The sequence below is a fragment of the Palaemon carinicauda genome, chromosome 14 (assembly GCF_036898095.1).
Source record: "Palaemon carinicauda isolate YSFRI2023 chromosome 14, ASM3689809v2, whole genome shotgun sequence".
Lineage (NCBI taxonomy): Eukaryota > Metazoa > Arthropoda > Malacostraca > Decapoda > Palaemonidae > Palaemon > Palaemon carinicauda.
The window spans coordinates 14,361,242-14,385,911 of NC_090738.1; the positions used below are offsets into that span (position 1 = coordinate 14,361,242).

Consider the following 24,670-nt stretch of genomic DNA (forward strand, 5'->3'; position numbering starts at 1 on the left):
TATTCACGTAGCTTGCAGATGCAGTCGTTCAACAACTACGCCTAAAAGGTGTCCAGGTGATGGCCTACCTGGACGATTGGCTGGTGTGGGCAGCATCCGGGACGAAGTGCATGCAAGCATCCAAGAAAGTGATCCAGTTTCTGGAACATCTGGGATTCAAGATCAATATAAAAAAGTCTCGACTTTCTCCAGCTCAGAAGTTTTAATGGTTAGGCATTCATTGGGACTTACAGTCACATCGCCTCTCCATTCCATTAAAGAAGAGGAGAGAGATAGCGGGATCTGTCAAGAGACTACTAAAATCCGACAGTATTTCAAGACTCCAACAGGAGAGTGCTGGGCTCTCTTCAGTTTGCATAAGTGACGGACCCAGTGTTAAAAGCACAGCTAAAGGATGTATCAGGAGTCTGGAGAAGATACGCATCAAACGCTCGAAGAGATCAAATAAGACCGATGCCGATCCGACTACAATCACTTCTCAAGCCATGGTCGAAGGTCAAGAACCTGAAGAGGTTGGTGCCTCTGCAACCACCTCCTCCTTCAGTCATCATCCACACGGATGCATCAAAGGAAGGATGGGGAGGTCACTCTCATCAACAGAAAGTTCAGGGAACTTGGGCCTCTCTATTCAAGACCTTCCATATCAACATTTTGGAGGCCATGGCAGTCTTCCTCACTTTGAAGAAAATTTCCCCTCGCCCTTCAGTCCATATAAGACTGATCCTGGACAGCAAAGTGATAATGAGATGTTTGAATCGTCAAGGTTCGAGATCACCTGAACTCAACCAAGTGATGTTAGCCATCTTTCACTTAGCGGAAAAGAAGAGATGGCACTTATCAGCAGTTCACCTTCAAGGTTTCCGTAATGTGACGGCTGATGCTCTATCCAGGATAACGCCAATAGCCAGAATGGTCCCTAGATGCAAGATCATTCTCCTTCATCTTACATCAAGTCCCAGAACTGCAGATCGACCTCTTCGCGACGAGCAACAACAAGAAACTACCTCGTTATGTGGCCCCATACGAGGTGGGGTCCCTGGAGAATCTGCCCTCTGAAGGAAAATGTCTTGCTGTGTCCAGTGGAGTGTCCAAAGGTCTATCTTCGTAGAACTTCAGACTTCGGGGGAGGACAGCTCTTTAAAGGGGAAACATCGGGTTCATATTTATCCCTGAAACAACTAAGGGCGAAGATCACCTACTTCATTCGCAGAGCGGATCCTGACACTACACCCACAAGTAGTGTACTAAAACCTGTCGCTTAGTGCTGCGAGGAACAGTGAATTATTTGTGACTATAATTCTCTCGGGTGTACATGTTGGCACCTTGCAGTGCAACATGGTAAGTGAAATGTCATCAAGGTGACATTATGGACTGTTCCAGTGTCTAAAGGTGAAGAGACATAGACTTAACATTAGTGCCGTGTGTTTTTTACACAAGTGTAAATAGACAGACTTTTTCAGAAATATATAAGAAAATTATTGAATATTCAATTGTTTTGTTTTCAGATGAAACAAGTATTTCTGGTCTGGCATGTATTCTCTATGTCTATTATTATTATTCTCTTACATTTTTTTATGTTATTGTGAAATGTATGCTGAATTACTATTTATTGATTGCCAATAAATATCTTATTGTTATTTGCGTCTCATTTCGACCCAAATCAATAAAAATAAAGTTATATATGAGCATTACTTTTTTATTCCTTGTTATTCTGCAAAATAACATAGGACAACTGAAGTAACTTTGTTCCTAAATGTATACAAACCTTTTCTGCCTACGCATACCTTGTTTCGACATGTATATAAACTTATCTGCTGTGATATACAGCTAAGCTGATATACCTTGGATGCTATGTTGGCTTATGTGAACCTTTGTTCATTTTGAAAATACAAACTTTGTCTGATGGGGCATATGGCGAGACCCGTATGCTCTTTTGTTGCTAAGTTGGTCATATGGAATATACAGACTTCGAGACTTTTTCTGAGTCTAGTATGACTCTTCCCTGTAGGGGGCAGGAAGCACTAACATAGTTAATGATTAGAAGCAATGACTTATAACGGTAACGTTACAGGTCTTTAAGGTCTAAATCGACCAAGGAAATATTTTCTTGAGGTTAAGGCACAATTGGAAAATCTACAGATACATTAATGCTCTGGTAAACTTCCATCAGGACGACATGGCTTGAGCCCAAAAAACGGATTTTGAGCGAAGCAAAAAATTTATTTTTGGGTGATATCGTCATGTCGTCCTGATGGACCCGTCCTCCTTTCTGTGAAAGGCCTTGGCAGGAGTCCTCCCAATAATACTGTATCTGTAGCACCTGCTCAACGCTACAAGGAATAAAGATAGCGGCGATGATGGCGCCATCTAGGAACTCAAACAGTATCGGAGGAAGGGATTCTTAACAACGGCTCCTCTTTTATTTTGCCACTTTCCCCCTCGAAGCGTAAACACTATGCGGGTTGAAGATTGCTATGTGGCATGTCAAGAATACGTCCCCTGATACTATGCGATATCCTGAAAGGAAACTTTAAGGATATTCGCGTCAGGAGTTAGAATTCTGGCGACCTCAAGTTAAATTCTCTAGGAATATCACTGTAGTCAAATATACCCTAGGAAGCTACTTAAAAGTACAGTGATACCTCTACATACGATCTTAATTCGTTCCAGAAACTGCTTCGTATGTTAAAACGATCGTATGTTGGAGCAAATATTCCCATAAGAATACATGGTAATTGATTTAATTTGTTCCTCAGCCTAAAAACCCATAATAAATCCTTAATAAATGGCTACACATAATTACACATGACAGTAATACAATAACTGTATAATAAATACATATTACAAACCAAAAAAAAGAATAATAATAATGAAATAATGAATAAAAAGTGGTTGTAATGTAACACTTTACCTTAGCGACAGGCCAGCGCAGGTGTAGGAACTTCTACGCAGGAGGAGACGGAAGATCAGCGAGGAGGTAGGGACGGTGACTTTGTACGATAACGTGTACGATAACTTACACTACTACGTGAACTTTAACAACTAAGCTTATTTTTTTTTCATTTGCATAATTTTTTTTTTTTTTTTCACATTTTTTCTTTTCTTATTTTTAATTTTCATCACTTTCACTCGTTTCGGTCTTCCTTTACTTTGCTTCACTTTCTTTCTTTTCATCATGATCACTAGACCGTTTTAAAGATTTTTTAAAGAAACTATCGAGTGAAAGTTGCTTACTACGGCTTTTGAGGATTTTTCTAACATGCGTAAAGCAAACATCATCGAACTGCGCAACAACACGGCAAACCTGAAGTTTCTATTGGTGATGCTTGTCGATGAAATCAACAACGTGTTGATGATATGCCAACATCCGTTTTATTTCCGCCGTACCCAAGATTTGGCCTACCTCCTCAATCTCCTCCCACTCGCTCAACTGCGCTTGGAACTCATCATGCTGCATGGCTTGCAGCTCCTTAAGTTCCTCGGTGGTGAGCTCTTCGTGATGCTCATCGACGAGTTCGGTGATGTCATCTTCATCCACCTCCAGACCCATGGACTTGCCAAGGGATACAATCTCTTCGACGTCTTCCTCGGCGGCAAGCACAGGTTCATTCTCGGGGCCAAAACCTTCGAAATCTCTGGGAGCAACAGCATCAGGCCAAAGCTTCTTCCAAGCGGAATTTTAGGGTCCGACGAGTTACTCCCTCCCAAGCCTGATCAATGATCTTTAAGCAGTGCACGATATTGAAGTGGCTCCTCCAAAATTCACGCAAAGTTAAGTTGGTGCTTTGCGTGACATTAAAGCACTGCTTTAATAAGTGCTTGGTGTACAGCTTCTTAATATTAGAGATGACTTGCTGGTCCATGGGCTGGAGGATAGGGGTGGTATTCGGTGGAAGATACAACACCTTGATGAATTTGTATTCGTCTATGATATCATCTTCGAGTCCGGGGGCGGTGAGCGGGTGCATTGTCCAGACAAAGCAAGCACTTCAAAGGCAAATTCCTCTCCTGAAGATACTTCTTGACAGCAGGGCCGAAAACTACGTTTACCCATTCCACAAAGATATGCCTAGTAACCCAAGCCTTAGAATTAGAACGCCATAGAACATGTAGCAGGTCTTTATTAATTCTATGTCCTTTAAATGCCCTAGGGTTTTTGGAATGTTAAACTAACAAAGGCTTAATTTTGCAGTCCCCGCTGGCATTGGCACAAAGCGCAAGAGTCAACCGATCCTTCATTGGCTTATGTCCAGGCATTTTCTTCTCTTCGGCGGTAATGTACGTTCGACTAGGCATCTTTTTCCAAAACAGACCGGTTTCATCGCAGTTGAACACCTGCTGCTCTACGTAACCTTCCTTCGCCACGATGCTTTCGAACTTTTTAACAAAGTCTTTAGCAGCCTTGGTGTCCGAACTCGAAGCTTCTCCGTGACGAACAACTGAATGAATCCCGGTCCATTTCCTAAATTTCTCGAACCAACCTCGAGACGCCTTGAACTCCTCCGTCGCAGGATCGGCTGAACTCTCCCCCGCGTCACCCCAAGAGCGCGCCACCTTCAAGTCACTGTAGATAGCGCTGGCCTTTCTCACAAATGATCGTTTCCGTGATCGTATCGCCAACAATCTCCTTGTCCTTTATCCAGATCAACAAAAGGCGTTCCATCTCTTCCTGAGTAGAGCTACGACTTTTAGAAATAATCGTGATCCCCTTCGAAGGTTTCACTGCTTTAATGGGTGACTTCTGTTTTATGATCGTCGAGATCTTAAGACATATTCCGGCCATATTGTTTAGCTAGATCACTAACACGTACACCTCGCTCATGCTTTTCTATTATTTCCTGCTTTAATTCCAATGAAAGCATAGACTTCCTCTTTTTCTCACCACTGCTACTACTTCCTGAACCGAAACTAAGCTTTTTAGGACCCATGATTACGGAACACAGAAAACAACACGTGAAAAGGCAAGATAAAAAACTGTTAAAACTGAGCGAATAGAGGACAACCACACGATGCGCACGCGATGAGAGGACTGATCAAGGTGACGCTCGATTGGCGTCCCTTCGATATGCTGCCGTCTAGCGGCGTCAACAACAAATGACGCTGGACGCTTTCGAGAAAATTCCACGGGTAAGCGTATTGTTTACTTCGTATGTTGGATCAACACTTCGTATGTTGAGACAAATTTGGTCGAATTTTACTTCGTATGTTGGAAAATTCGTATGTTAGGACAATCGTATGTAGAGGTTCCACTGTACCTTCCATCAGGACGACATGGCGATATCACCTAAAAATAGATTTTTCGTTTTGCTCAAAATCCGTTTTTCAGTCTCCCAAGCCTTAAGAGCTGGAGTCTGGAAACGCCAATCTACATTCACCACTCACTATTTAACCGATGTGACACATAGGTCTCTAAACACCTTTTCTATAGGGCCTAATGTAGCAGGTCAACAGGGGCTGTAGCTACCTTACGCCCTTTCAGGGGACAGTAGCCATTGGTCGAGGATTCTGTGTTACACTAGATTTTTAGAAGGACGTCCATCTATCTTCTGCGCTTCCTTCAACCTCCTAGTCTGTAGCCAGTTTCAGCTGGACTCGCTAATGGAAATAAGGTATGAAACTCATCTGACTCCTCTCACAGGGTATAAGTTATACTCGTAGTCACGAGGGTTCCCCTTTTCAAGGTCGGGGGAATCCTAGGTAAGAAAGGGTCCGAGTCGAATGTTCCTGACCCTCTTCATCCTGAAACATTTGTTTCCACAAATTTACAATCAGTTGTGCTAAGATTATGGGGATCTACAAAAAAAAGTTTAACGTGAGATTTTTTCGTCAAAAGAGTCTAGCCTGAGGACTATCTTCCCTAGGAATAGGAAACTCCTTAACCACCCTGGCCTCAAGACTAAGTCTCCTATAGTAAAGAATGAGGGTTTGTATCAAGTGTAGGAACAAATAACAAACTTATAACAGTTATGAGTTTGTATTTTTCCTAACATACAAACCCAAATTCTTGACATAAATCTTCCCTCCGTCACCGCCCCCTAAAATAGTCCTAGCTAGAATCCGATTGACGGTATTCAGTAGCTACCGAGCGGCAGCCCCCCACCACTAACAGATGGATAACTACCGGCCCAGTCGTTAACGACCTTGTTAAGGTTTTCTGCTGTATTTTCCAGTTCGCGCTAGAATATCTCCTATAGTAAAGAATTCAGGTTTGTATGTTAGGATAAATACACACTCTCTTATAAGTTTGTTATTTTTTTAGGATCTTGAAGAACCCTTGGCACGACTGAAAGTAGTACAACCTTGTGATCATTTAAGTTTGCTGCAGACTTTGCACAATTATTTCCATCCTGTACAGTCTGAAGAAGGGAAACAAAGGAACGATAGCAAGAAAGACGAAAAATGCAAGCTAATCATTTTGGATTCTGTTTATGCATATTTCAGTAACCTCCACTCAAACTCAACTCAAGGTATGGACACTAGAAATTTTTGTGCTGATTCCCCAAAGGAAATGTACAAAGAGAAAGTGGGTACTAATGATTCATTACCTTAATTATTTGTATGCCTTTTCATACTTTTTCATGTTATAGGTGACATGAGATCTATGCTGTCTCTTCTATCCTGTATTCCTATTTGGTCTAGGTCTTCTTTTTCCCTACTATTGTAGATTTAAATCATATTGTACATAGGCAAATAGTCCATGATTTTCAGGGAAAAACATATATTTGGGGAGTGTTTTTTGGTCTCCAAGGACTTTCCTGTGAAAGTCTAGAATAGGAAACCCAATATGACATAAATACCAAAGAAATATTGTCTTTCCTGCTCTATGGCCAGTGTATCAACATGCTAAGCACGGACTCAGGTGTGTATAAAGGAGTTCAGGTTTAATTGAACTTGATATAGCACCTCTAATGCAGAAATTTGCCTATTATGGGAAACGTCATTGTAACATCATCACCTCATAGACAAAAATCATTGTCCCAATGCTACCTGCACATCTACTGTATATGCACTTGACATCTCTCTTTGAATATTGTTGCCCGGTATCAACAATGACTCTGAGTGTCTTCATCAAAGTAGAAAAAAAAAAAAAAATATCATTTAGTTACTGTAATAATAGTCAGTGTTTGTTCCAGCACTAAATACATCCCCTTTCGTTCTTTATTAGATAATATACTTTCAGGACAGCTGGAAGACTTTTCACAAGACTTTTAGCGAGGTGCAACTACCCCACAGCTAGTTGGGGGGGAGGCGGCTAGTATCGGCTATCCCTCTCACACACACCGGTGTCGTCTAGACACTTTTGCTTTTAGTTCGGTTGAGAGTGGACTTTCGTCTCTCTCCACCACCACACTGACTGCCATACTGATTTATCTTTTTTACTTTTTCTTTTTAGGTGTGAGTGTTACTTCTTCTGGTCGTCATGTGGATATGTCCTGGACTTGAAGGGCGCAAATGCGACACCTTTATGTCTGCGGTCGAGACCGACCCCATTCGTTGTGTCCGGCCTGCTGAGGATGACCACGTAAACAGGATGACACTTCTGAAGAGTGTCGGGAGTGGTCATCCTCCCAGTGGGAGAGATTTGGAAGGCGGTGAAAAAAGAAGTCAAAGAAGGATTCTTCTCATTCAGGATCATCTTCAAAGTTAAAGAAACCTCGTTCTTCTTTTTCCACCCTTCGATCTCTTCCCAGGGGATCAATTGAGTAGGAGTGTTAACCCTTTAACCCCAGGACAACGCTTTGGTTCAAAGGACGTTGCAGCTTCCCTAGCGAAGCGGCACCATCCTTCTCTGCAGGCGAGTCCTCTTTTGATGATTTGTTGTAGATTTGGCCTTCTCTTGGTGTCACTGGTCCTCCGTCGAAGGGTCTCTTCGAGCTGTAACAGTTGGTAACAGAGGAAGCGCACACCGGCTTCCTCAGAGGTGAATTTGTATCTTCCTCTGAAGGGCTTCGAAGGTTTCATACCGATGAAGTTCCCTGCTTCCCTGTCCGGCGCAGCTTTCCAGACCCGAGTCCTCCATCTTTGCTTGCTGCAGTTCGACAGTGCTTCCTCTTGTTCTGAGTTCGCTCGGTCTGTGTAAGGTGGGCAAAGTCCAAGGCATGTTCCTGTTCCTCTTGGGAATCAGCTTTCCCATTCACTGGTTCACCTTCAGATGTTACTCGCCCCCCGGAGTTCGACGTCGTCCAGCCTCGCCTCAACCTGTTCCTGTTTCTGTGTTCAGGAATTCTTGCCACTTCCCCCCGGGATTGCAGAACATTGCACCTCCTTTCTCAGAGCGCAGGCCACGCCTCGCCACCCAATGCTCTCCATCGTCATTGTGCAGAGCGGACAGGAGTATAGCCCTGAACAACTGTCGCGATACAGGGAGATCTTCTACTTTCCGGAGTAATTCAGCGTGTGAACCAGCCCCAGTTTCCCACCACACTTCAGAAAGCGAGCAGTATCCTGCTTGCCATCAGATTCCAGAGCGTATCCAGGCCACGCACAACCCAGTTTGTGATCACCATCGCCTTCTAGATCTGCCAGCGCATGAGTGCGCATCAGCGAGTGACTTCTCACCGCCCCAATGCTACGCTTCTCGATCCAGACTTGAATCTCTCATCAGCGCGTGATCGCCAACTTGCGTTAACAAGGCTTCTCCATATAGATCTTCAGTAGCAGCTCGAGAACCAGTTCCTGCTTGTGTTTTGTCATCAGCCTGTGAGCGTCTAGTAGTATGCAGCGAGGTAACTGCTCACGACTACCTATCAGCATGCCGCCTACCAGCGTACCGTGATCGCCCAGTACCACACAACATTCCAGCAGTAAGTGAGCGTCCAGTAGAGCATAGTGTTCCAGCCCCTTGTTCCCTCAGTATTTCTCTAAAGAACACAACATGCATTCCAGTTGAGCGTTCACTCAGAGCCTCGCGTTCTCCGAATCACTATTGAAACAGACCTGCCTTGGTCTTCTTCAGGGGATGCCCTCCCTTTAGGGACACATCCCAGTTCCTGTTCGACCTGTCAGCTGATCCTTCGACCCAGAGCACAAGTGCACGCATGCATTTACGCACGCACACGCGCTAACGCCGACAATCTTCTTACGCGCACAACGCCGACGATCTTCTTACGCGTACAACGCCGACGCTCACACCTGCGCTGACGATCTTCATACGCACGTAGCGCCTACGATCGTCCGCGCGCACGCGCACGCTCCTACATTTCTTCTCCACGCGCGGGCACCAGTGGTTTCCCGCGAGCATTCGGCGCCCCTGGGCTCCCGCGCGCCCGCACGCGAGCATTTCTTTAATTTGCGTGCCCATCACAGCATCGCACACCTGTGCTCCCGCACCCTGTTGCACGCCCATCGCGCGCAGTTCCTGATATAACGCACACGCGCTCACCAACGCCCCAGCGTGCTCCTACAATTCAGTGCGCAGTCCAGGATGTGCCTAAGTTAGCGCATGGGCGCTCACAGGTACCTCTGGACTCTCCACCCAATTTGCGCAATCCTTTACGCACGCTTCCAGTTGAGTACAAGGTTCCGATTGCGCGCGATGTTCTAGTTTCGCGCGATATTCCAGTTGCGCGCCCATCGCAACAGCGCACACCTGTGCGCCCAAATCCGATTGCGCCGCACATCGTTGGAGTTTTTTTCCGGAAAGATCGCAAGCGCTCACCAGTGGTTCAGCCTGCGGGGTCTCCAAGTCTCTTCTACGAAGGGCACCTCTCCCATTCGCGGGAGAGGTCTCTCATAGTGACCACTCCTCGGAGTATCAAGTCTCCTGCGCTCCCAGCGCACCCACGAGCTCTTCAGGGTAAGATGCCTCTGCAGACTGCGCAGCGCTCACCTGCTCGCCATGGCGCTAACTCGCGCTAATGCACTCTCGCGCCCAACAGTCTTGCATCAGGTTGCTGCGCTCCCGCGCACACGCGATCAATTGATTGCGCCCGCCAACCTTCAATCACCTCCTATGTGCACCCGCGCCATCTCCTACGCGCGCTCATGCCATCAATCTCGCACGCCCGCGTCCTTACGCGCCCGCACGGTCGTAAGCATAAATTCCAGCTGCATACAATCCCTTCCAGGAATCATCGCGCTCCATCCAGCTCGATCTGTGCCCCGATCGCAAGCGCGATCACGCACAAATTTTACGGGGCTGCAGGCGGACAGTTCCCCTCCCAGCAGGTGCAGAACAGCGCGCTCGCCGGAGGAGGGGAGCTTTCCGGACAGGTCTAAGGCCCCCCCTTTTGTCTTAGGTACGTTCAAGCGAACCCTCGTTTGTCAAACTCCTCCAAGGGATCGAACGATCCCCTTCCCTCCAGAGGGAGTGTCTGACAGCTCGACTATCTGCCAGCTACCCTAGTTTGGGACCATAGTGAGAGCCCTTATGCAGGCTATAAAGCCTGTGCTCGCTGACCTCTGTCACATATCAGGGGCAGCTCCCTCCCCTCCTGAAGAGGAAGAGGGGAGTCCCCTCCAGGGTGTCTTCTCCAAAGGCTAAACTGTCTCCTCGCAAATCCTTGCTCAAGGCTCTTTTCCTTACCCCAGACTTTCTCCCCCTCCGCTGCGGATGAGGATTACCTATCCTCGGGGGAGTCGGACGAGCCGGTCCGTTCCCCCATCACACCATGGGGGGAAACTCCGCCTCTTCCTGAGAGGTCTTCTCAGGGGTAGAGTAGAGCCTGCATCCAATGTTACTGGAGTCCCGTATCCCTCCTAGGAGGGAACTGAAGAACTCGAAGACTGTTTCTAAGTCTTCGGCAAGGATCAGACCGGAGTCAGCTAGACCTTCGGAGAACGTCCACAAATTCCCCCAGGAAGAGCACTGGGGACGAGAGACTTTGCTGCTAGCTCATCAGGAGGAGAACACCAAGAGTCAGAACATACGTGCTGGCAAACTTCTGACCCCCAGGAGGAACCTCAACAGGTTCCCAAACCCAGAGGCCCCTCCTAGTGAGGGTAAGGACTCGGTTTTGGACCGAGTCTATGGCACCCAGGAACCCTCTAGGTCAAGTGCAGCTTTGCCTGGTCACAAGGGATGCAGAGTGCCAGAGACAAGGTTAAAGGCCAGCTCTCTGAGCGCGCCTCCCCCAGCAGATCCAGCGCCAATAACAAGCTCCTCCCTCCTCCTCGAGTCCATCAGAGGAGGTATTTCGAGATCCTAGAGGAGACTTGTTTGGGCCTTACGGTTCACCACTCCGTAGAAGAACTCACTGGGGGAGCCCCTCTAAAGAGACTCTCCAACTGACACGTGTCCTTTACTCCTACTGAGATCCTAGGTCAGGAGAATGTAGCGAAGTGTGTCATGCAGGCAACTTCTTGGGGGTGGGGGGCACGTTCGGTACCACAGGGCCTTAGGCCTGTGGTCAGAATGGGAAAAGTGCCTCCATATAAATCTGCTGGTGATGAAGGCCGCCCTTCCTGGCCCTTCTTCAGTGCCAACAAAGATCTAGCGGATCACTCTGAGGGGTTATGAGCAACAACACCTCAGTAGTGGCTTGCATCAACAAGCAAGGAGGTACCTTTTCAAAGCGGCTATCCCATCTCTCAATAGGGATACTGAGATAGCCCGAAGCCCACTCGATCCCTCCATCGACTCGCTTCATTCCAGACAAAGGGAATGTGCTCACCGACGGTCAGAGCAGAGCATCTCAGATAATGAGTATCGAGTGGCCCTTGGATCATCCAGTAGCCAACAATGTTCTGACTTTGTGGGGTTATCCGACTGTGGATCGGTTCGCTACAGCGCTGAACTTCAAACTCCCGCTGTGTTGCCCCCAGGCCCAGATCCCAAAGCACTCTGACAAGATGCCTTCCAACAACGGTGGGACAGCACCAACGTGTGCGCATTTTCCTCCGTTCTGTCTGATGAGGAGAGTGCTCAACAAGACCAGAATATCGGTCTATCGCTCTCGGCGTCACAAGCAAACAACCACATGCCAACAGCTCCCTCAAAGCCGTAGCTTCGCTTCGACTCACTGCCTGGAAGACTATCCAGCATCTCCTCACCAAGAGAGGATTGTCGCAACAAGTTGCGAACGGGATTTCTGGACACCTGCGCAGGTCATCCACAGGGGCCTACCGGGCAAGTGTTTTTGTGGTTGGAATCGTGAAGGAGTATCTCTTCACTCGATACCACTGTTCCAGCAAGGGCGAAGTTCTTCGTTTATTTGCGGGAAGAATGTGCCTTTCAGTCTCGGCAATGAAAGGCTATCGCTCAGCGTTAAGGCTAGCCTTCAGGCTCTAAGGAGCGGACATTCCTTCCTCGCTGGAACTTTCCCTACTCATATGAAGATACGATCTTACCTGTCTTCAGTCAGAAGGGAGACCTCCTCCAGAGCACTTGGTTTGATTTCTCAGGCCTCTTAAGAGGCCTCCCTACGAACCATGTCGCCAGGCTTCAAATTGACACCTAGCTCGATAGGCGGTGTTCCTGCTAGCTTTGGTCTCGGCCAAGCGAGTCAGTGAACTTCATGGTCTCTCGTATAACATCGCCCATGCAAGGGGATGAGGGGAGGTAACGTTCGTAATAGTCTCTGAGTTTGTGGCTAAGACACAGAATCCGAGAGTGCCGGATCCTCGATTCGACTCTTTCTGAATTTCGAGTCTTCGTTCTGTAACAGATGACCCAGACCATCTCATACTGTGTCCAGTAAGGAGTCTGAGGTAACATCTCAAAGAATGGCTGCTTTCTTCCCCAAGTGTAAGCTTTGTTTGTGAGCACTGGGAAAACAAGAGGAGGGTCACCAAGAATACCAATCTCCGCATGGATTCATAGGGTGATCCATCTGTCCCTGAATCCTGACCCTCCTCCGTCATGTCACCTTAGAGCGCATGATGTAAGGGGCGCAGAAACGTCCCTGACCTCCAAGAAGTGCTTCTCAGCGGCGTAGGTTCTACAAGCAGGGGTGGAAGCGTCAGATGACCTTCACAGCCCTTATTCTTTTCTTCATCCGCTCCTTCCTTGGAGAAAGCAGCATCCTGGGTTCTTTGCATAGCTGACCTCAAACCACTGCAGGTAAACCATGCTTCCTTGTGTTCCTAGTATTAAGAGTAATACTGTCATGTCCCCATACCCTGACGAGGTGGTATTGGGAGAGTCCTAGCCTAGATTTCCATCTGAAGAACTCCAGGTCAACTTCCTAGGACGATTCACTTCTCACCTTCACACACAGCTTATGTAGGCCGCAGCAGTTTCACAGCTGCCAGCGAGGTGCAGGGACCCCTTATTTCTTGAGTACTTACACACTCGAATTTGGGGTCCCCGGGCAAGCCAAAGCCAGTATGGCAGGGGACTTACCGCCCTTCCTAAGGGTTGAGTCACCCCATGTAAATAGCGTGATTTGTATTTCAGTTACGAAACAAATGACAAATTCGTAGATAATTTGTATTTTTCCTAACTATACAAACCTTAGCTATTTACACATATGTGCCCGCCAGCCCTATCCCCCGAGATAAGTCATACCTCTAAGCAAAGTGAAGCATTCACCGGTGTGTGTTAGGGGGGGGGGGGTAGCTAGCTACCCCTCCCTAACTAGCGGCAGGGTAGTAAACCCTCGTTAAAACTTATGGCTTGTCATCAGCTACGCCGAAGTAATTACCCCATGTAAATAGCTAAGGTTTGTATAGTTAGGAAAAATACAAATAATCTACGAATGTCATTTTTTGCTAAGCTCAAAATCCGTTTTTTGGGCTCAGGCTGTGTCGTCCTGATGGAAGTTTACCAGAGCATTAATGTATCTGTGGATTTTCCAATTGTGCCTTAACCTCAAGAAAATATTTCCTTGGTCGCTTAGACCTTAGAGATCTATGACGTTACAGTTATACGTCATTGCTTCTCATCATGAACTATGTTAGTGCTTCCTGCCCCCTACAGGGAAGAGTCATACTAGACTCAGGAAAAGTCTCGAAGTCTGTATATTCCATATGACCAACCTAGCAACAAAAGGGCATACGGGTCTCGCTGTATGCCTTTAGTCAAAGTTTGTATTATCAAAATGAACAAAGGTTCACATAAGCCACCATAGCATCCAAGGTATATCAGCTCAGCTGTATACCACAACAGATAAGTTTATATCCAAGTCGAAACAAGGTATGCATGGGCAGAAATGGTTTGTATACATTTAGGAACAAAGTTACTACAGTTGTTTTATGTTATGCAGAATAATAAGGAATAAAAAAGTAATGCTCGTACATAACTTTATTTGTATATCTTTGGGGCACATTAAGATGCAAATAACAATCAGATATTTATTGGCAATCAATTAATAGTAATTCAGCATAAATTTCATAATAACATAAAAGATGCAAACGAGTAATAATAATAAACATAGAAAATGCAGGCCAGACCAGGAACACTAGTTTCATCTGAAAACAAAAGTTCATGCCACTCAATTGAAAATTCAATAATTTTCTAATACATTTCTGAGAAAGTCTGTCTATTTACATTGTCTAAAAACACACAGCACTAGTGTTAAGTCTATGTTTCTTCACCTTTAGACACTGGAACAGTCCATAATGTCACCTTGATGACATTTCACTTACCATGTTGCACTGTAATGTTCCAACATGTACACCCTTTAGAATTATAGTCCCAATTAATTCACTGTTCCTCGCAGCACTATGCAACAGGTTTTAGTACGCTACCTGCTGCCACCACGTATCTCTCTAATTCTTGCACTTACTTCGCGTAGTGCTTGAAAAACACTCTGGATGACTTTCATTTGATATACGAGTGAAGACGCTCGTAATCCATGAGCTGGAAAAAAATCAATGACAAAGCAATTTTTCTAGGATCATGACCTGCGGGTGTACTGTCAGGATCCGCTCTGCGAATGAAGTAGGTGATCTTCGCCCTTAGTTATTTCATGGATAAGTTTGAGCCCGATGTTTCCCCTTTAAAGAGCTGTCCTCCCCTGAAGTCTGAAGTTCTACAAAGATAGACCTTTAGACAATCCACTGGACACAGCGAGACATCTTCCTTCAGAGGGCAGATTCTCCAGGGACCCCACCTCCTGGTGGGTAGCTTGTTCTTGGCGAGAAACGTTGGGTCAGGAAATAGATTCAGTTCTCCTACTTCAGTAAACTGAATCTGACCCTTTTCCTGAGAAAGGGCCACTATCTCACTAACTCTAGCCCCCGAGGCTAGAGCAAACAAGAATATAACTTTTTGAGTCAAATCTTTCAGAAAGCTATTCTCATTGTCCAATATCGAGGCAAAGTGTAGTACCTTATCCAAGGACCATGAGATGGGCTTTGGAGCTGCTGCAGGTCTAAGCCTAGCATAGGCCTTAGGAATCTTGTTAAAGATTTCATTAGAAAAATCTACTTGGAAAGTGTAAAAGGTCTAGTCAAGGCAGATTTACACGTAGTTATCGTGTTGGCTGCTAAACCTTGTTCATGAAGATGAGTAAAGAAGAATAAACAGAAATCTGTTGAGATTTATTTTGGTTTTCTTGCCTTGACAAAAGCAACCCACTTGAGATTTATTTTGGTTTTCTTGCCTTGACAAAAACAACCCACTTGAGATTTATTTTGGTTTTCTTGCCTTGACAAAAACAACCCACTTCTTCCAAGACGACTCATATTGTCTTCTGGTAGAGTTAGACTAAGTCTATACTTTCTTCTGAGATCTTAAACCTTTTCCTTACTGCTAAGGAGAGAAAATCATGAGATGAAGGTCTTGGGTTTTCCATAATGAAGCGAAGACAGTCGACTTCTGTACTTGTCGAGTCAGAACTGGGTCCGGCAGAGGAATCAGCCTCAGCTATAATTCCAATACTAGAGGGAACCAGTTGCTCCTGGGCCACTTGGGAGCCGCTAGGGCTGCTTTTCCTTGAAAAGATCTCAGCTTGTTGAGGACCTTCATCAGCAGGTTGGTTGGAGGGAACAGATAAATCCTAGTCCATCTGTTCCAGTCAAGGGACATGGCGTCCACTGCTTCCGCTAGAGGGTCCTCGTATGAGTCCACATAACGAGGTAGTTTCCTGTTGTCGCTCGTCGCGAAGAGGTCGATCCGCAGTTCTGGGACTTGATGTAAGATGAAAGAGAATGATCTTGCGTCTAGGGACCATTCTGATTCTATCGGCGTTAGTCTGGATAGAGTGTCCGCCGTCACATTGCGGAAACCTTGAAGGTGAACTGATGATAAGTGCCATCTCTTCTTTTCCGCTAAGCGGAAGACGGCTAACAACACTTGGTCGAGTTGAGGTGATCTTGAACCTTGACGATTCAGACATCTCATTATCACTTTGCTGTCCAGAATCAGTCTTATGTGGACTGAAGGGCGAGGAGACAATTTCTTCAGTGTGAGGAAGACTGCCATGGCCTCCAAAATGTTGATATGGAAGGTCTTGAATAGAGAGGACCAAGTTCCTTGGACTTTCCGTTAATGAGAGTGATCTCCCCATCCTTCCTTTGATGCATCTGTGTGGATGATGACTGAGGGTGGAGGCGTTTGCAGAGGCACCGACCTTTTCAGGTTCCTGACCTTCGACCATGGCTTGAGAAGCGATCGTAGTCGGATTGGCATCGGTCTTATTAGATCTCTTCGAGCGTTTGATGCGTATCTTCTCCAGACTCCTGATGCATCCTTTAGCTGTGCTCTTACCACTGGTTCTGTCACTGATACAAACTGAAGGGAGCCCAGCACTCTCTCCTGTTGGCGTCTTGATATCCTGTCGGATTTCAGTAGTCTCTTGACAGATCCCGTTATCTCTCTCCTCTTCTTTAATGGAATGGAGAGGTGATGTGACTGTAAGTTCCAATGTATACCTAGCCAATGAAACTTCTGAGCTGGAGATATTCGAGACTTTTTGATGTTGATCTTGAATCCCATTTGTTCCAGGAACTAGATCACTTTCTTGGATGCTTGCATGCATTCCATCTCAGATACTGCCCACACCAGCCAATCATCCAGGTAGGCCATCACCTGGACACCTTCTAGGCGTAGTTGTTGAACGACTGCATCTGCAAACTTAGTGAATATCCTTGGGGCTACTGTTTAGTCCGAAGGGCATGGCTCTGAAAGGATACTTTCTTTTTTGTAGCCTGAATCCTAGGTAGGAGGAGAGTTAGCGATTGATCGGAATGTGCCAATAGGCATCTGCCATGTCTATGGAGACTGTGTATGCCCTTTTGGGCAATAGGGTCCTTATGTGTTGAAGGGTCAGCATCCTGAACTTGTCGTTTTCTATGAACTTGTTGAGTGGCAACAAGTCCAGAATGACTCTTGAGTTTGTCTGAGTCCTTCTTGGGAACACAAAACAGCCTTCCTTGAAATTTGATGGACTTTGCCCTCCTTATCACCCGTTTGCCCAAAAGTTCTCGGGTATATTCTTCCAGAACGGGGGTGGAGTGTTGGAAGAATGGAGGAAATGATGGTGGAGCTGTCTTCCAGCTCCAACCTAGTCCATTCTTGATTAGGCTTTGGGTCTGAGATCGAAGGCCTAGCAATCCCGGAATAGCTGGAGTCTTCCTCCTACCGGAAACATCTCATTGCTTTTGGGTTCCGGAGGGCTTGCCTCCTTGACCGCATCCTCCCCTACCACCTCTTCCTCTTGAGGGACGTCTAGAGGAACCTCTACTTGACCCTCTACCTTTAGGGCGAAAGGTAGTGGTCTGCCTCTCATAGGCGGAAGTGAAGGCTGATGACTGAGTCACCACCTGCTGGGGTACCATCTAGTAGGTGGGTTGGGACTGTGCCACCATCTGGGGCACCGCAGTCACGGGAAGTTGCTGCTGTTGTCTTGTGGGTTGAGAGGGCAACCTTGGCCTCTTTGTCTTCCTTTTCGGTTGGGGACCCTCACCCGGGGAAGACTTCCTTTTAGCAGACATGCCCCACTTCTGGAGAAGGTTCCTGTTCTCCGTGGCGGCCGTGTCGACTATCTCCTTGACTACTTCACTCGGGAAGAGGTCCTTTCCCCAGATTTTGGAAGATATCAACTTCCTGAGTTCGTGTCTTACTGCAGCCGAGGCAAACACAAACTCCCTGCAAGCCCTTCTAGCCCTAACAAAGCCATAAAAGTCTTTGATCAGGGCTGCCAAATGTGTTTTGGCCACAACCATGAACATATCTGGGGATATATGATCACTGGCCTTTGCCTCCAAGATAGTCTGGAGGGACAGAGAGGCAGCAAGCCTTTTCTTCGTCTCTTGCTCCCTATGCAGGAGAAAATCAGACAACTTAGGGAGGTTTTCACTGAACTGACGTCCAGCGATATCCGCCTCCAACTTCCCGACTGAGAAGGTACGCTGTATATCCTTCCAGTCCTTGTGATCTGTAGGCAGGGCTAGGGAAAGGGGTCTACATCCTCCAGTGTAGGGCAAGGTTTCCCATCTTCCACTGCCTTCATCACCGCCTTGAACCCGTTTTCCACAAAGGAAAAGGCCATTGTCGCTGGAGCAAGAAAGGAAGGGTGTTTCTTACTCAGGGCTGGCACCTTAGAATTAGTGATGCCCCTGTCCTTCACACTGCTAGCCAACAAAGCTTGAGCCTTTGCATGGTCAAGCTCTATAACCTTCTTCGGCTCTGTCTCCCCTTTGGATACGGGTTCTGCCTTTAGACGGACGAAGCAGTCTGGATAAGACTCAAAGCTGGGCCAGAATTCGATGTCCTCGTTAAGGACAGCTCCCAGCTTTTTTGAAATAAAGATCTTTCCATTTGTGATTGGCATGTACTCTGCATGCCTCCATGGGTTCACCTCAGAGCATGAGGGAAGATCTTTCACATTGAGTCTCTTATGAGACCCACGGGACGCTGCAAGCTGATGAATCTCCTTCCTCAATGCAGCTTCCTTTCTTCACTCCGCTTTTGGAACGTCTCCATCTTAGCCATGATGGCAGACAGGGTCTTATCTGATGCATCAGGTGGAGGAGCAGAGGACATAGAGGGCACTGGTTCTGGGGCTGGAACCGACAAAACAGACACCATTATGACTTCATCCTCTTCCATTTCCGGAGCCAACGTAGACTCCTCTTCCTGACCTTCCGCAAGAAGGTCCTTTTCTGTGTCTTCTGACACCTCTGACATCCTCTCGTCTAGATGGATGTCCTTCATCACATCCGAATCTACGGAAATCTGGACACAAGGGATGCTTTAGGGAATAGATAGGCCCTCATTCGCTCATTCGGGAGGTAAGGCCCTGTGGCATTTTTCTGGAAGCCACGAAGCCATCTACGCAGCTTACTCCGAGCTGCATCCCTTGACTCCGTTGTCTTGGGGTCTTCAAAGGCCTCAGTAACCAAGGCTTTGCACACATTACATACCTGGGGGTCCCAATATTTGAGAGGTCCCTTGGTGATGGAAGAATGGGAGTGCATCCTGCACTCCTCGTGGCCACAGAAGTCCTTGCTACGGACGTTGCAAAAGACACTACGGCACTTCACATGGTCCTCCTGTAAAGAGAGGAAAATAAAATGAGTATAAGGTAGTTCATCTCACTAGATAAACTAATAAATATTATTAATAATATTTTCCATTTTATTTTATTGCATATAGCTTAGGATAGGTAAGCTAGAAATGAATTAGGAAAGACACATACGTGTGTTTCCTGCTCAGCCAATTGCTGTGACCTCCCTCAAAATTAAAGCCTAGGGTTATCCTCCTCAGGAGGCCCATTGGAAGAGGTCTAATCTATAAGGATAGATACATGTAACTTAACACCAACTTCCAAAAGGATTAATAATGAGAGTCATTCGTAACTGATCATCTATCAGTATATGGAAAGAGAATTACTTTCCTTATCTTATATGTCTCAACAATAGACTGCGCCTAGACACACAGAGTATGTTGGAAATTTAACATCTGTATACTTTTATACCATAGTTTTCTGTTTGCAGTATGATCTATACTGCAAATATATTGGCTACTGTATAGACATATACTGTAGTTCTAGCCGGCATGTTGTTGGAAAGGCTAGCACCTAGGGCACAGTTCAGCTGGCACAACATCGACTGGAATGGTGGCCGGCGGCCCGCCGGTTTGCCGACGTCTTGCCCGTCGCCGGTCGCCGGCGGGTCACCGGCTGTTGGTGCACTAGCCCAGTCAGCATTCTATCTGACAGGGTAGTGGCCGGTAATCAGAACTCGGACGGCTCTTGCCGGCCAAGTCAGAAGTGCCAGCAGCTCATTGGCTGTCGGCGCACAAATCCAGCCAGCATCTTGCCGGCTAGGGTAGTGGCCGGCAACCGCCGGTTAGGTTAGTACCTGGCGGCACTAGCCGATAGAGAGAAAGCAAGGAGTGAAGGATGATGTAAGGGCACTGTCTCACTTCCACCAGAATGAGGGTTCAAATGGAAGGGGAGAATATAAGTAATTCAGGCTTCCACCCATCCACCACCATTGTCGGTCTCTGCCGGACACAGGATGTGAATGGCAATCCAAGAGAGGACTGAAGAACACTCGATAGAAAAGGGATCTTCTGCCGGTAGCTGGTCCCGCCAACACAGCTATCCCGGAGCCTTGTGTCCAAAAGGGAAAGCTGAGCGACTAGGCCATACAAGCAGAAGCCCGAGCCGGCCCTACAACCTGCCGGCAAGCAGCGAGATTGCAGGACGACGGCCAAAGGGTTGTGATGGCTAGGCCATCACTAAAGGACAGAGGGGGGAGGGAAAAAGAGTCCTGTATAAGGTGTGAAAGGAGCCGGCTGGATGCCGGTCCTATCACACCCTACGGAAGCTCTATTTCAGTATCGGTGCCATCCTAGGCAGAAGGAGAATCTATTCTCCAGCTTAGGGTCTGCCAATACAGTTAAGGGGCCGGCAGCCATCTATCCGCCACCCTAAACAAGAGAGAAACAGAGTTCCAGTGTCGGCGCCATCCTAGGCGGCAGAAGAATATCTATTCTTCAGCCTAGGGTCTGCAAGCACAGGACTAGTCTACTAGACCACAGGGAGAAGGGGGTAAATCATATGACCCCTTCAAGTGCAGTCTAGGGAGGTCTAGCCTCCTATGCCGATAGCGTAAACTGACAGGGGAATAACTATTCACCCTACCGATCAGCTGCCGGCACACGACCATGTACTCTGAGGTTATGACCTAAACCCAAAGCTTACCATCTGCAGCTAAGGGAAGGGGCAGAAAAACCCTAGCCTAGTCCTGTCTGAACAACAACTCAAGGTATGACCAACTAGGGTTGTAGTCTAAGGCTACACTCAGAGAGAAGGAGGGATTACCCTACACACGAGGGTAACTGGGGAGTATGTATGAAAGTATACTAAAGCCACTAGGCTACTAGCTCAGTGACAGTGAGATCGACTCCTAAATCAACGAAGCGCTCTCGTATACTATCTTTAGAAGAGGAAATGTTTATATGCAATCGATATATCTTACATGTATAAATTGCCTAATATCTTCATTTAATTTTGATAACACCAGGAATGCTTATTATATCATGCATGAAAGTAAACTAGAACGCCTAGGCTAGGAAGCCTAGCGTAAACAAGATCGGCTACCTAAATCGTCAAAACTAATATGAATACTATCTACATAATATAATTAATTTCTAGCAATGAAGACTAAATAGCTAATTTCATTTATGGTATTTTACCAGGAAAGTCGTTCTGGCTAACTAAATAACTCATGCGTTACAAACGACAGCGCCAAAGACGCCTCCGGTTCAGGCAATAGCTCTGCCAAAAATTAACTTAATTTTGACTTAATTCTTTACTTTAAGGCAAGAGCTAAATTTATACAGCGTAAAGATCAAATACTCAACTTTCCAGAGACAGAAGCAGCTGGAGATTTCATGATAAATCCAAAATATCGAGAAAGCTACTGGGAAAATCACCGAGCGAGTTCGCTACAGATAAAGGAATAAAGATGGCGGTGATGATGGCGCCATCTAGGAACTCAAACAGTAACGGAGGAAAGGAACCTTATTAATGGCTCCTGTTTTATTTTGCCACTTTTCCCCTCGAAGCGTAAACGCTATGCCGGTTGAAGATTGCTATGTGGCGTGTCAAGAATACACCCCCTGATATTATGCGATATCCTTAAAGGAAACTTAAAAGAAATTCGCGCCAGGAGTTAGAATTCTGGAGACCTTAAGTTAAATTCTCTGGGAATATCACTGTAGTCAAATATACCCTAGGAAGCTACTTAAAGGAACCTTCCATCAGGATGACATGGCCTGAACCCAAAAATACTGTAGTTTATGATTTTGCAATGTTTAAATTTTCTGTCTTCATATTTTTTTATTTTTTTTCCTGCTATATGTGGAGTTTCTTTAAAGAGTTAAGTTATTGTTGTCTCAACCCACAAGCAGTTAGTGTTCTTAGGTGAAAAAAAAAAATCTTTTGTTCTTTTCCTCAGGAATATTATCCCATGCAAGCTTGAAAGTCTGTTTAATTGTTAACTGCAGGTGAGGGGTATTTATCCACCCACCTCCTTGACTGAGTTAAGCAATTATTATCCTTGGTTGCCTTTGGTTTCTTTCACAGGGGACACTTGAATCTTTCCCTTTTCCCTAGGATTATTTGCTTTTACTGAGACTTTGCAATAGATAGCTGCCTTTGCAAAAGTGTCAAGGTAAGAAGGAGTTATATACAGTGATACCTCCTAGATACGAAATTAATTTGATCTGGAGTGGCTTTCATATCATGACTTTTTATTGGAGGCAATTTTACATGTAAATCGCCTAATACATTCCAAGCCCTACAAAAACACCACATTAGATTTTATAATAAAGCTATACTGTACTAATGACCATAAAATACAACCAAATACTGTACTTTGAATCATTCAATACCTAGCCAAACCGTTAATGCCTGTAATTGAAGTTATTAGATTGATTGATTGATTGATTGAAAGTTTTCTGGCATCCTGACATCTAAGGTCATTGACGCCGATACCATTTACTGTATATGAAAATTAATAGAGAATTCGATTAAAACCATAAAAATTAAGAAGTCATTAAAATAGTTAAATAGTTTTCAGAAGACCTGCTTCTGAAATAAATCTAAAAATTCCGCTCGCATAGTAAGACACATCATGTCTAAGAATCTTGGCAAGGATAAACCTGCCATCCTCACCTCGAGCCTCAAACAGATATCTATTTCTTAAGTTAGTAAAATTAGGGCATTCGGTCAACAAATGCCTCACTGTTAAAGGTACTAAACAGTCCTCGCAATACGGTTGGTGTTGGCCCTTCAGCAGAAACTCGTGTGTCAACCGTGTGTGACCAATACGGAGACGACAAAGAGTCGTCTCCCATTTTCGGGGAATCATGTTATACCTCCAAGGTGATATGATATTTGTTACTTCCCTCATTTTATTGCCATCTTGACTGTCCCAGTGCTGTTGCCATTTATCACAAACCAATTTCTTGATGTAAGGTAGGAGATCGTTACATGGAATGGGATACCTCCTTGGTAGCAACTCGGATGCCGCATTCTTCGCCAGTAAATCTGCCTTCTCATTCTCGGACACACCTACATGTGCTGGAACCCAACAAAATCGAACAGTTATACCTTTCCGTCCAATAATAAAAAGCCATTCTAAAATCTTTAAAACTAGAGGGTTACTAGAATTAAAAACTTCTAAAGCTTGAAGAACACTCCTTGCATCACTAAAAATTGTAAAATTACCCTCCTTTTCCAAAGCTATTTTCTCAATAGCGGTTAATATGCCATACAGTTCGGCAGTAAATATGGAAGCTGTTAGAGGAAGTGCACCTCTACAATTAAAATCATTACTATGTACTCCAAATCCAACGCCAGCATCAGATTTGGAGCCATCAGTATATATAAAAGTTGATCCCCTATGTTCTTCGACATGTTCCATAAAAAGAGACCTGGATTCTAAGTCAGTCATATTCTTCTTAACTCCAATAAAGTATTTACAAAAAGATATGTCAGGTAATTTCCATGGAGGCGTTGATGATACCTTGAATGGAATGAAGTTATTAGAATATAATACAATAATAAAAGGAAAATACCAAAAATGAGGAACCTTACCTTTCGAGTGATGCGATATCTAAAAGCGAAAATGGCGGCAGAGGAGCAGGACAGATGGCAGAACACATTAACAAATGGCAGAAAACATTTAACACTACAAAAAACTTAAAATTCATTTTTTCTTCTTGCCTTTTTCCAATTTTTAATTTTTTTTTTTACTTTATTGTACATTTTGTACTTTCTAAATTTCATTAATTTCTTCATCACTTCCACTTTTCTGTTTTTATAGTCACTTTGAACTTTACCTTGGCCTACTAATAGCCTCTCTAAAAAAAAGTAGCGATCCAAGGAAGCTTGTTTCCGGCCGCTTTTTAAAATATCCTTGAAATGACTCGGGTAATGTCATTAAACCGCGTAAGCATACGACCTGTGTAAACCATATCTTGGTGGTTCTTTTCTACGAAATCTGCCATTTCATGATAATAAGATAGCATCTCCTTAATTTCTGCTGTTGCTGTAGTCGTGTCGTCCTCCTCATTGCAGCTACAGAACTGTTCCTGAACGATGTTCACTTGCATGGCCTCCAACTCCTTCAGGTCATCTGCCGTAAGCTCCTCTTGGTCCAGACCCATGGACCTCCCAAGTACAACGATTTTTTCAACCTCACATTCAGGATCATCAGCGGGTTTGGCTTTGGCAAAGGACTCCCTCTGGTCAGCCCTGGAGAGGGAAGTGCCGAGGCCAACCCTAGCAGGAGTGGAAACCTTCTTCTGGTGTGCACCCATCACCAACAC

General features: G+C 45.5%; 1 protein-coding gene across 1 annotated transcript in view; it reads left to right on the top strand.

Moving 5' to 3' along the window:
• Positions 1 to 24,670, top strand: part of LOC137653436 (DNA repair protein RAD51 homolog 4-like) — a 177,739-nt gene that overhangs the window by 127,847 nt on the left and 25,222 nt on the right. The window contains exon 4 of the mRNA XM_068386829.1: positions 6,260 to 6,467. Within this exon, the coding sequence (XP_068242930.1) occupies positions 6,260 to 6,467 (208 nt within the window). The remainder of the gene's footprint in view (positions 1 to 6,259; positions 6,468 to 24,670) is intronic.